Source organism: Hipposideros armiger, unplaced genomic scaffold, assembly GCF_001890085.2.
Source record: "Hipposideros armiger isolate ML-2016 unplaced genomic scaffold, ASM189008v1 scaffold_39, whole genome shotgun sequence".
NCBI classification, from domain to species: domain Eukaryota; kingdom Metazoa; phylum Chordata; class Mammalia; order Chiroptera; family Hipposideridae; genus Hipposideros; species Hipposideros armiger.
Genome location: NW_017731389.1, coordinates 3459073 through 3472964, shown reverse-complemented (window position 1 = coordinate 3472964; position 13892 = coordinate 3459073). Strand labels below are relative to the sequence as shown.

General features: G+C 35.7%; 1 protein-coding gene across 2 annotated transcripts; it reads left to right on the top strand.

Moving 5' to 3' along the window:
- The first annotated feature begins 1485 nt into the window (after positions 1-1485).
- On the top strand, positions 1486-13602 carry CDK1 (cyclin dependent kinase 1). Of its 2 annotated transcripts, none has more exons than XM_019638376.1 (8): positions 1486-1615; positions 3700-3761; positions 5469-5625; positions 6477-6600; positions 7613-7783; positions 9543-9706; positions 9813-9954; positions 12599-13602. In XM_019638376.1, the coding sequence occupies exons 2-8, from the start codon at positions 3725-3727 to the stop codon at positions 12695-12697; spliced, it is 894 nt and encodes a 297-aa protein (XP_019493921.1). In that variant the 5' UTR covers positions 1486-1615; positions 3700-3724; the 3' UTR covers positions 12698-13602. The 2 variants fall into 2 exon arrangements, with proteins under 2 accessions (XP_019493921.1, XP_019493920.1); XM_019638375.1 differs by lacking the exon at positions 1486-1615 and adding an exon at positions 1631-1712.
- Positions 13603-13892: the final 290 nt, after the last annotated feature.

Here is a 13892-nt window from a genome sequence, read left to right as displayed (position 1 = left end):
ACCATGTTCTCACATTACCTTACAGTATAAATTACAACATAAGTGCCAGAAAAGAATTCTAAGTAATCATTGTGTTCTCCTACCTCCACACTTAGAGCAGGAATTGTATCGGCTTCATTTTTGTGTGTATCAGCTCAGCATTGCACTGTAGAGGCATTGAATACAAGTGGGACTAATGTGTAATAAACTGTAAAATGAATTTACAGTAGCATGAATTTACAATAATCCCTGAAACTTCAAAAACAAAGATAATCAAGTTAAATTAAAGAAAAATCAAGCATCACAGCTGTGGAAGCTTCTGGTATTCTTTATGTTGAACGTAAAGTGGATGTAGTGAACTACTGCCTGTTTTTAGATGATATAAATTAAATTCCATGTGTAGGCCTCCCAGAGAGAAAGATATATATTCATTCATTAAAATCAGTACCTTAAACTAGCAAAGAACAGTCTTCTTCCCTAAGTACTTTACTGGGGGTAGCCAGGTTTCATTTAAAATGTGAATTGGGGATTTTAAAGTTTATTATGTTCAGGTAGAGATTTTTCAAACCCCTACCTCCATTCTAAATGCTCTGCCTCTGTCACCTAGGAGCATAAAACTGTCAAAGCTGAGCATTTGTGCCACATATAGGGCCAGATGACACATGCTACTTATTGTGTAAAAAGGTAGTAAACATTTCGATGTATGGGATAAAAGAAGTTCCATTCCTTCTCCTAATCTGGGTCGTCTAACACACTAGTAGAGGTCATGGTAATCATTCTTTATTCTGCTTCCCTTTAATGTTAGTGCGAAGAGAGTTCCTTGCTAGGGGAAACTGATTTTTACACTTCTATTTTACTCTTTTATTTTCTTGAAGATTTAAGAATGATGTTCAAGTGCAGAAATCTCTCTTAAGAATATGGTGAAGGGCAATGAAAGAGAGTTTTTGATACTGGGTTACTTAAAGATTCCTTTTTCTTCCCTTGTGGAATTGTGAATTTTTTTGTTTTAAAGAACGCTTAAAATACCGATGTGAGAGTATTTTAAAATTAAAAAATAAAATTTAGTTTTTAGTTTTTAAATAAATAAAATTTTAAATAAATAAAAAATTTAAAATAAAAAAGTGAGGTAAAAACAATCATGTACATATATAACTGAACATTTTCTTTACATTGTTGAGGGCATCTTTCCATTTTCCATCACCTTCTTAAGGTAACTGATGTGCTCCCTCGGCCCAGCCTGAAAGTCATCCATTTAGAAAAGCATAAATATACACTAGCTTCAAGAAAATAATGGAATCTGGATGCAAGTATAGTATCGCTTTTGTGATGAGCTATTTGTGTACAATAAATTTTTATTGTGCTAATATGGGGGAGGAGAAAAACAACAACCCGACCGACCACCAGTAGATCCCTGGTGGCTAGAAACAGTAGGACGACGGTCTCCCGGGGTGAAAGATAGCGCTTGCGCGCAGACTCAGTTGGCGCCTGCCCTCCTGTTTTTTCTCCAGCCGCCGTTTTCTTTTTCTTTCGCGCTTTAGCCACCGGAGAAGTCCCGCCCAAGCGTGATTGGGCTCTGATTGGCTCCTTTGAAAGTCTACGGGCCACCTCATTGGTGAACCCGGGACCCTTTAGAGCGGTGAGTTTGAAACTGCTCGCATTTGGCTTCAAAGCTGGCTCTGGGAAGTGCAGGGAGTTGCAGACGGGGTAGCCGCCGCCGCCCCTTTCGTCACGGGGTAATAAGCCGGGGAGCGTTGCTGGGATCGGGGTCATGCCTGTGGGGTCGCCAGGGGCACTTCAGAGGGGGAATTTTGAGGAACCGGGTGGTAATTCGGAAGCCCAGCTGGGCAGCGTGGGGCCAGGTTGGGCTTCTGGAGGCTGGGCCCGGCATTCACCTGGGACCCCGGGCCTGGGCAAGTGAGCGACGCCGGGCCCCAGCTTTAGAGGGAGGCTTGGGGGAGCCCAGAGCTGGTGGGGTGAAGCCGGGAAAGGCTGCGGCTGCCCTGGTTTCGGAGTTGTGGTTTGGAGGCTCTGTCGGCTCTTCGCAGGAAGAGGCCGCCCGCCTCGCTAGGGAGGCTTTAGGGTCACTTTTGAAGCCAAACTCGGGCATTGCCTCGACGCCGCCGAGCGCTTGTGGAGTGCCAGGCTCGGCACCAGGTCCCTTGTGCGCTCTGCCCTCGCTCCTGGGAGTGGAAAGCAACCGCACCAGGGCCAGGTACCCACGCCCGCCCTGAACCCCAGCCCTCTGGGAAAACCGAGCTGTGGTTTGTGGGCCTCCTCGGACTTGCCTCGGTGCCCATGGCCTTGCCCACCCAGAGCTTTGAAGAACACGTAGCCAAGGCAGAGAGCCAGAGGGAACTTGGATTTTTCTGTTTTTATTTTATAGCTTGGTGGTGGTTGCATGCTGTAGAGTGGGCAAAAAGTGAAAAGCTAAGGAATGCCGAAAGATGTTGGCATTAAGGCCCTTGAATCAATTTGTATTTCATACGAAAGTTACTGATGTGAACGACTTGCTTCCCGCTCCAGCCTCTGTGGGCAGAGGGCTAAGCCATTGGTAGTTTGCATCCTGCAGCTAGTGTTGGTACAGAGAGCCCTAGGAGGCATTCAGGAGGCCTAACGCTGCGTGCGTCCTAGATTTAAAATTGTTACGACAGCAAAGTGGAGGGAGGGCAGTGGAACCCAGCTATGAGATGGAGTTAGTTTTCAGCTACTTGTTCAAAGTGAGCTCAACAATTTTACTGTGCGTTAGGCATATTAAATCAGGAGGTTGAAGGAAAGGTAATGATCTTAATCATCCATTGCCATTTCGTACAATTAAGTTTTTTTAAGGTTGACACTCCTGGTCGGTGTAGTGCAATGTTGTTCATTTAAAAAGATTTATCTCTAATTTCTGGAATGATTTTGAAGATGAATGTGAGAAATAGAATTTAAGGGTCAATTACTCAGAGTGACCTTTATATATGATGTTATCAGTGATGAGTGTTAGAAAATCAAGGTAATTATGCTTTGGGCTTCTTCTAAAATTATGTTTCATAGGCAAACTTACCAGCTGAGGAAGTCTTGGGTGTCTGGTTATCTGCATTTCATCTTTTTTTTTTTTTGTACCATTCTTTGTGATTCAAATATGTGTGTGTGTGGGCACACACATTTTAACTTTGTTCTTGAGATTGTATAGGGTATAATTAGAATTTAATCTGTGGAATTGCGCCTTTTCTTTTAGGTTGCCAAGTGATATTTCCTGCTCTTTCAAGGAGTACCTAGAAAGCATTGATCATGTTTGTGTATGTGATTGCAAAAAAACAGAAATGAAAAACAGAAAGCATAAACACATGCTTTTAACAATCTTTCTAATGGATGAGCTATGTGACCACATGTTAGCTCCCTAGTCATGTCTTTAAATTATCTTCATAAAATCATAAAGCAGTAAAAATTCAGTCAAATAACATTTATTGAAGTATCTGGATATAACTGGCACAGGGTTATTTCATTGGAAGAAGCTAAACACTGGTATAAGATATACAAATATTATGTTTTAGGAGCTAAGAAATGTGGAGTCCTTTTCCCTTGTAAATATTGTTTTAATGTAATAACTAATATTTATGGAAAATTAATACTGCTCATAAGCACTGTGGAAAGTACCTTACATAGAGTATTTTATTAATAACTTAAAACCCCCTTTGAATTAGTGGCATATAATCAAATATTTTTTTCCTCTCATTTTAGCATCTACCATACCTATTGATTAACTATGGAAGACTATACCAAAATAGAGAAAATTGGAGAAGGTGAGTGCTTTGCAGTATTAGAACAATGTTTAATGATTTTTAATGATGCTATAACATCTGTGACATGAAGAAATGTAAATATTTATTAAAATCCAACCTTTAAAGCATCTTATGCTACTGTGCATTAATATATATGTTCTTTACATAAATAACTTAAACACAAAAATAACAAAAATGTTCACATTTCAAGAGAATTGAAATTATTCTGATACGACTCCCTGACAAATGCTCCCCCACCCCCCAGACCTTGCATTCTTCTAATACTAAATACTTAAAGCAATATTTGTATTTTGAAAAAACTAGTGATATCTTGTATATGTGTTGGGGCAAGAAGTAAGGGCAGTAGAATTATGTTAAGTTTCATAATACACTTCTAGTCTCCTACAATTATTTTTAACATGGTAAATATTTTTACCTAAATTTTCTGAACTGGTTTCAATAATTGACTATACACTAATTTAAATAAATTTTTCCATTGTGTTACCCTAGTTTTAAATGAGGTGTGTACATGTTTAAGTTATTCTAAAACCAATAATTAATCATTTTTCCCTTTCTGTAGTAACTTCATTAAAGTTTTTAAAGTATGGTTATATCTATATGGTATAAATATGGGATAAAAATATTCCTCTGCCTGTTTTTTTCCCATCAACAGAATATCTTAAATTTTATATAGGTGTCTTGATATTAACATTCTAAACTCTGCAGGAACAAATGGCATAACTTAAAACTTACAATTTTCTACTAGAGTTCAATTTATGTAGATTCTGTTTGAGGAACATTTCCAGCTATATCTTTAGTGTGCTCCAAAACACTGCTTGTATAAGGAATACTACTAAAAAGCCAGGGGAGGATTACTGGAAGGATATTAGTAAGATAGTAATTACAGGTTTCGGTGGTGGTTGGGTTGGAGATAGTTTCTTTTAACTTAAAATTTTATATGATTTCATTTTTTGAAAATAAACTTACTTAAAAATTGTATCATACCAATTCAACTAACTTTGTTACGGAGTTAAAAATAAGTTTGATTAGCATGTCTAAGGCATAATAATTACCATTTTCTACCTTTGGAGAAACTGATAAAAGCCATAGAAGAGACCTTCTCCCTAGAAAAATGCACTCTAATCACTTTTGAAATTATACTGATGTCAAAAAAAATAGCAAAAGCTAAAGCTAGTCAACAAAATTTTACATATAATTAAGGGGTTCAAGACCTCCCTAAATTTTCCAACCCCAGTTTAAAAAGCACTTATCTAGGGGATTAAGTATACCATGTATATGAACTTGATTTAGCTAACTACATAGTAATCTATCTCCCTTATTGCCATTTCCATGCCCAGATCCCTTATATTGACATTGTTGCTCATTATCTGAAATCCAAAAATCAGAATCAGTGTTCTCATCAACTTCTGAATGGTTGTGAAGCTTTTCTACTATGTAGTAAATAATGTGATCTTTATTGGAGTTAATGAATATTTAATAAAATATTTTATCCCCATTCTTTTCTGGATGAGGATTGACTATATATTTGAAACGCATAAAGCACTATATACAGAGTTTTCTGAAAGTGTCACAGTAACTTCTGTTAGTAATATTTCCTGAGCCCAAATCTTTACACGTATCTATGCCTATCTTATTGCCGGGCAGGATATTTGAATCTTTAGTTTGTGGAAGGTGTCACATAGCAGACATTTACTTTGTCTATTTCAGGTACCTATGGAGTTGTGTATAAGGGCAGACACAAAACTACAGGTCAAGTGGTAGCCATGAAGAAAATCAGACTAGAAAGTGAAGAGGAAGGGGTTCCTAGTACTGCAATTCGGGAAATTTCTCTATTAAAAGAACTTCGTCATCCAAATATAGTCAGGTATGGTATATCTGGATTTAACCATTTTCCACATACTATTTAAAATGTGGAAATTTGTACATTTGCTTAATTCTTGGTGTAACCTTGCTGGGTGGAAAAAAAATACTATTTTTGTTAATTGAGAACGCTGGGCATAGGAAAAATAGTCTGTCAAGTCGGAACAGAATGCAATGAGCTTGAACTTGGTCATAGAGACTAGTATTTAGGGCTGAAAATCAAGGTAAATTGGCCATAGGAGATGACCTCACTGAGCTTTATAAACGTTCCCACTCTGAGAGCTCTGGTCTTTAAAGATCCCTTAATCAGAGTCCTAAGACAGGCTGTTAGGTCAGATGAAAAAGAAAGGTTTTTTCCTTTTTTAAATATTTGGGCCAGTGTTTTGTGGGTTTCTTTCTAAGGTCCAAGTTAGGATTTAATTGATTTGGGGTAGGGGGTGGGGGACTGGAGATAGTGAGCAACTATTAAAGTCAGATACTACTTTACAATTTATTTCTATAATTGACCTCAATGGAAATAAAAGCTCTGAACAGCAAATAGTCAACCTAAAAATGTTCTTTTGGAATATAAGTGGTTTGACAGTTAGCAACTTGTGTATAATACAACTTAACTTCCCACTGCTGCCCTGAGATTCCTTTTTAAAATTCTTTAGTTCTACTAGGGAAGGTTTTCACTATTTAGGGAAGCTCCCATTTCTTTCTCAAAACAGTATGTATTTGTTATCATAGAAAATTTCTGTTGTCCCACTTTTTGTAAATAGCAACTGAAATTTAGGAAAGTCGTTTTATTTTTTGAGAGGTAAAAAATGTGTGCTAGATTTGTTTTTGTTTTGTCATAATTGTTTTATTCTTTAGTCTTCAAGATGTGCTTATGCAGGATTCCAGGTTATATCTCATCTTTGAATTCCTTTCCATGGATCTAAAGAAATACTTGGATTCTATCCCTCCTGGTCAGTTCATGGATTCTTCACTTGTTAAGGTGAGAAGCTTTCCTAATTTTATTAGTAATTATCCGCTGTGAATGTAAACGATCTACTCTATAGAAGTGCCTGTGTTTTGTGGCAGCATGTTTGGAAAAAGTCTTAGAAAGTAGAATGAGGAAGAAAATATTTTAGATTAGAGATTAGATTAACAGTTAACTTGATTACTAAATAATGCTTCTAGTTATAAAGTGAAAAGTTGTGCCAGAGATAACATAAAACTATGTGTTACATTGTTGGAAACGAGATATTCTGGTCATTATTTGGCTGTTGATGTGTGTAAAAGTAACAAGCCTGGGGCAGGGTAGTGGTGATGGTGGCAGGTAGTTTATTTTAATTCTGGTTTTGAATATGTTTTGATTAATTTATTATAGATATTTTCTGTCCAATTATAAATGTATACACAATTTTTAAAAAATACTCAAGGATATAAAGTAAAAGTGTCTTATCCTTATACTAGCTTGAGCAAACCACTCCAAGTCACTTACCTCTGAACTACTAAACAGGATTTTCTGATCATTGTATCTATTTAGACATATAAATATAATATGCTATTTGTCATTTCTTTTGGAATCTGACCAGTGTGTCCAAAGAGGAAATGAATATATAAAGATAAAAGATAGAAATGAAAAAGACCACTTTTATTCAAAATAGAAATAGAGTTGCTATAAGTATATAGAGCAGAAGTTTAACAAACTTTCTATATAGAAAACTAATTTGTGACTTAAGTAAGAATCAGGGACTAAAAATAAGTAAAAGAAGGCTAAATGAGTTCATGTGGATATAGATGTGTTCATAAGGTGAATATTTTTGTCTTAGGTATACAAACATGACATTGTATATAGATAGGCTTTTTAACCTTAAAATGCTTTTTGTTAATCTCAAATGGCCTGAAAGCTTTTTTGATCGTTAAATTATTTGCCTATGTCATCTTTGAAACAAACTCATCAAGATTATTTAGAAAATCATTATGTGCTATAGTTAAGTTGCTAACATATTTTCTTCTTCCAGAGTTATTTGTACCAAATCCTACAAGGGATTGTGTTTTGTCACTCTAGAAGAGTTCTACACAGAGACTTAAAACCTCAAAATCTATTGATTGATGACAAAGGAACAATTAAACTGGCCGATTTTGGTCTTGCCAGAGCTTTTGGAATACCTATTAGAGTATATACACATGAGGTATGTAGAATTGTGGTTTGGGGTGACTGCTGGATTGTCTTCTGTATTTATTCTTTAAGTCAAGAAAGAAATGCTCAAAAAACATTTCCACTCTGTGCTAGTATCAATTTATTGCTTCTCAGCTTTAAATTCACCCTTCACTGCATGCTATGTGAAAATGGAACTGGAACCTTTAGATATTTTTCCTTTGTCAGGTGGTGCTATGTTAAGCTTTTTGTCAGTAGAGGGTGCTGAAAAGGCATTACAGGAGAAAGGGGTTTTCTTTTCCTTGCTACAGTTTTTAGAATTCTCATTATTTCTTACTAGTAAATCTCCTTCTAACCCTGTTGTAGTTAATAATCCTTTATAGTAAACTTTCCCCCATTCAATCACTGCAGTTTCTGCCTCTTGATTGGATCCTCTCTAATACACAATCAAATTGGTTGAAAGACAGGCTTTGTTGTGCAAGGGGTACTGTTTCAGATATATTTACAAGCTTCTAAATATAATCATACTTTTTCAGTGTTAAATTGATGGCTTGGCATTTCACTGTTATTTCTGGAGGGAAAGGGAATGTTAAGTTGTATAGTAAAGGATTGCAGTTATGCTTCACTTAACGTCTGGGATATGTTCTGAGCAATGTGTCTCTAGGCCATTTAATCATTGTGCAAACATCATAGAGAACATTTACACAAACCTAGATGGTGTAGCCTACTATATATATTTAGGCTATATGGTATAACCTTTCTCCTAGGCTACAAACCATTTATCCATTTATGTGTCTAAACATAGAAAAGGTACAGTAAAAAGATGGTATAAAAAATAAACAGTTTCACCTGTATAGGGCACTTACTTACCAGGAATGGAGCTTGCAGGACTGAAAGTTGCTTTGGGGGAGTCAGTGAGTGAGTGGTGAATGAATGTGAAGGCTGCGGACGTGACTGTACACGACTGTAGACCTGATAAACATTGTGCACTTAGGCTACACTAAATTCTAAGAAAATATCGTAGCATTGCTCTGTGACATTCAGACAGTTACGTCACTAGGCAATAGGAGTTTTTCAGCACCATTATTATCTTATGGGACCACCATGCTATATGCCATCCATCAAGGACTGAAACGCATGCTTCATGTAGCACATGATTGTATTGGAAAACAGTGTCTTCTGTGGAGTTGTCATCCTTGAGCCCAAAGACTGCCCCACATCAAAACTTACAACAGCGCTTATCTGGTTAGACATGTTGGCTTCTTTTTATCATCGCTTTATATTATTTTTTCCTTGGCTGTAGATTATTTGGTTCCCATTGGCTTAAACAGATGCCACTGACCTCATTAACTCTTAAGTTAGAGGTGATATTGTTACCACTGCGATAAATTATGTATACTAAAAATAAGCCTTGATCACTAATAAACTGTTATATGACTTATTCATGTTTTTAACGTGTAAGCAGTACATGCACTTTGTAGAGAATGATAAATCCATTATCAATTTTTTTTTTAAACGATAAGGCTTATCTCAACTTTTGTATCCACACTTTAATGATTTGAAAAGCCAGAAAAGACTTGGTATGCTTTCATCTGTTCCCCTCTCCCCCGCAATAAATAGAACTTAGAAATGAAATATTTATTATTTTGTGTATAGTTGACTTTTAAACAGTGTCATCAGAGGCACTCATACAGCCTTCTAAAGGACATTTCTAATGAAGTATAAATATTTACATTTAGGTAATTTAATGCATCACATTTATTCAATGTGAAAATTTGTTTTGTAATAAATAGGTAGTAACACTTTGGTATAGATCTCCAGAAGTATTGCTGGGGTCAGCTCGCTATTCGACTCCAGTTGACATTTGGAGTATAGGCACCATATTTGCGGAATTAGCAACGAAGAAACCACTTTTCCATGGGGATTCAGAAATCGATCAACTCTTCAGAATTTTCAGGTATTTTTGCTTTATACTTAAGCTGTTAAGAACTTTAAAGGCAACGTGAATATAACAAGATTTATATTTATACTTTAGTAATTTTTTGTTTTGCTATGGCTTTTAGAGCTTTGGGTACCCCTAACAATGAAGTGTGGCCAGAAGTGGAGTCTTTACAGGACTATAAGAATACATTTCCCAAGTGGAAACCTGGAAGCCTAGCATCCCATGTCAAAAACTTGGATGAAAATGGCTTGGATCTGCTCTCGGTAAGCAGTGCCCTCCCTCTATACTGACCAACATTATTGATGATTCTGAATGGACTCAACCTTTGACCTGGGAAATAGGAAGAAAACCATTTACTGAGTTAGGCACACAACTTTTATATCTGTTATGTTTATTGTATTATTAGCTCCATTTTAGAACCTGAAAAACCCTAATGGTTTTGTGGCTTTGAGAGGAATTTAGTATTAGTTCTGTTCTTTTTTTTTTTCCCCTTCTCTTTTTTTTTCTTTTTTAAATCTGATAGACAGCTACAGATATCCTAGAAGGAGAGGCCAGGGTTAATAAACCTTTGTTTTTTAAGTTGCCTTTCTAGTTTTTTTGTCTCGGTATTTACCGCTTTTTAGTTTATCTTAGTCATAGGTGTTTTTCTTATTGTTTGATATTTTCAGTTATTAAAGCTTTTTACTGTGTGCAGTCCCATTTCTTACTTTGTGCCTTGTTCCCACATCAGAAATGTTAGAAGGACTGATATAGTTCTTGGAAGTCTTTCTCTTCTGTTACCATATTTTGCTGTGTATAATGTGCACTTTTTTGCCCAAATTTGTAAGGGGAAAATACGGAGGTGCATTATACATGGGTAGCACTAATTCCGTATCTATATAAATGTTTTTCTTTTTTATGCTTATGAGTTAAAAGTAACTCTAGAAATTAATAACGATACCTGTATGTAAAATAATACCCTGGAATAGGATAATTGGTTTTGTTGAACTTACGACAAACTTGCAACGACGAAGAGTTCTTAGCCTTCTACGATGCGTAAATATCATAAATATTGTTACTGGTACATAAAATTTCTTGTACCATAATATGTTAAAAAATAAATGCTAAAATTCCTTTATAATATAAAAAACAAGTACCTAAATGTAAACAAATAAAAATTTGAATTACAAAATTAAAGTGAAAGATTTTTTTCCCTGAAACTTTGGGCCAAAAATGTGGGTGTGCATTATACTCGGAAACGCATTATACACAGCAAAAATACGGTATATTGCCATTCCCAACTATAGTTGTTTTCTTTAGAAACAACACAAAAACACTTAGGATAAAAAAATAAGTTGTCCTAAGCCTGCTTCAGGAAGTTTGTTTTAGAATGGTATTTAAATATTGAGCTTTTAGAAGGAACTCATTTTTATAAATGTCGGGGTACTTGATTCCAGAAAAAAATAAGATATTGGCAGGTTATGAAATAGAAATAGATAATTGCATTATCACTATATGTATCTTCTAATTGGTTTTGGGGCATCTTTCACACTTCATAAGTCATTGTGCCACCAAATTCAGCTCAGATTTCCCAGTTGTTTACAGTCCAAAGTTCTTTACCTGCTATTCAATTTTTATATATCAGTATTGTTGATTTGACATAAAAGGCCTTCCACATTCTGGGCCCAATCTATTTTTGGTAATTTTTTTTTTTATTTGGGGAACAGTGTGTTTTCCAGGACCCATCAGCTCCAAGTCAAGTAGTTGTTTCAATTTAGTTGTGGAGGGCGCTGCTCAATGGCCCATGGGGGGATTGAACCGGCAACCTTGGTGTTATGAGCACTGCGCTCTAACCCACTGAGCTAACCAGCCTCCCCTAGTTCTGTAATTTTTTTTTTTTTTTTAGCTGAGCCATCCCGACACCTGTTGGCAGCTCAGCTCGGGCCGGGAATCGAACCAGCAACCCTGTTGCTCAGAGCTCGCACTCTTGAGCGAGCTCTTAACCAACTGAGTCACTCAGCTGGCCCCTGTAATTCTTGAATACAAAGAATTTCATTTCAGTTAACAAGAATCAAATACTATAAATCAGGGTTCCTTAATCTAGCCACTATTGACATCTTGGACAGGGTCGCTTTTTGTTGCTCGAGGCTTGTTACAAGATCCTAGTCCTCTGCCCTGTAGGTGCTAGTAGCATGTTTCACCCAGTTATTAGAACCTAAAATGTCTCCAGACATTGCCAAATGTCCACTTAGGGGCAAAGTCTCACCTAGTTGAAAACTGTTGTTGTAAATCAGACTTGGTTTCAAATTTCAGCCTTAGCACTCCTTTGCGCTATGAACTTGGGCAAATTACTTCACCTCTTTGAGCTTAAGTAATGTTTTAAATTATAAAATGAACTAATACCTACCTTTTGTTGTGAGGATTAAGTAACATGATATGTGCTAGATACATAATAAGAGCTCAAATGGTAATTAGTAACAGTATCTCTTGTCTGCTTGTTGATTTGATTGTCTTTAAGATTAATTCTTTAAGATAACATTTAAGATCAACATAAAACTATTCATCTTTTTCTGGTAATGTGTAAATTAATTTTAATAGTAGATTGTCTTAACTATGATTCGTTTAGTGACTCATTTTAACTGTTTATAACATTGTGCTCTGGTTTTGCTTTTGGAACTCGCTGGAAGCTACATCAGAAACCGTTATAGGTTATCAAGATATGATTTAAGGAATAATTTATCCTAGAGTTATAGGATGAGTCATTTATGTGGTTTGGTATTAGACTAATGAAAATGTTCATTTAGTAGATTTTCAGTAATATTAGCTTATGGTTTATTAGCAGAGAAGTTCAGGCTTTACAGAGTTTTTCTAAATGGCTCATTTTTAAAATAAATAAAACTCTTTTTTTCTTTTTATCTTTTCCTCCAGAAAATGTTAGTCTATGATCCTGCCAAACGAATTTCTGGCAAAATGGCACTGAATCATCCATATTTTAATGATTTGGACAATCAGATTAAGAAGATGTAGCTTTCTGACAAAGAGTTTCCATGTGTTGTATCAAGAACATAGTTATATTTTTACTGTCAACTCTATTTTTGTCTTGTGTATCTTTCTTTTCTTTGTTGTAAAACTTAAGCTGCACTTCATCTAATTTTGAAAGTTGTAACTTAAAAATGTAAATATTGTTCTATATGAATTTAAATATAATTCTGTATTATATATGTGTGTAGATCCCACTGTAACAACTATTTGTTACTATAATAAAACTATAAATCTAATATTGATGTCAGGAATGGGGAAAATTTTGAGTTAGCTTAAATTATCTCAAACTTTACAGCAGTCTGGTTTTCTTCCTGTAGTTGGAACTACTAAAATGGATGAAAGTGTACTAAGTTCAAAGTTGATAATGCTTTGAAGTATTTGTATGTTCTGAATGTTTAAATTTTCTTGTCAGTGTCTTGCCATGTGGTAACTATAGAACCTGCCTAAAGATAAATGTTTTCCTACTGGTATTTCAATTTGTGACCTAAATGTTTAAGCATTCAGAATGAGAAAACTATCCAAAATGAGAAATAATGTTAAATTTATAGAGATTTTCAGTAACTTAAAAAACTAGCATTAGAGCATGCCAAAGTTTGCTAAGTTTTACAGTCAAAGATCAAGGGCTGTCCACAGCAGGGAAGAACAGTTTCGAGAATTTATGACCCTCCTATTTTTAGGTAGGTTATCAAAGCTGTTTGTCTAGTTGAATTCTTATGCCTTGGTCAGAAGTAATAACTACACAGAGGAGTTACTTATCATAGCTTTCAATTGTAACTTTAAAACTTTATTTGCAAATTTTGACATAGTGTTTATTAGCAGCCTTAGAAGGTTCCAATGTATAAGTATTTAGCTAAAATCACTATAACTTTGGGAATTAAATTGTTTAATAATGCTGCTCATTGTGATTCTTACTTAAATTTCTTGTTATAGCCAACAGAAATGTCTGTAAAAATAGTTTTATCATTTTTAGTGTGCATCTATCCCGTGACCAGATAGCCTGTATTTTCCCTCCTGGTTACCCACGGCTAGAACAGGAATTCCTGAGTTATTGATCCTGACATCCAGTTGATTGATTATGTAAAGGGTGATCTACCTCATCTATGTTGCCTTGGAATTTTCCCACTCTGTAGGACTAAGTGTGGATCACTTTCTTTGGCAGTGGGACTTGTAAGATGAGAGG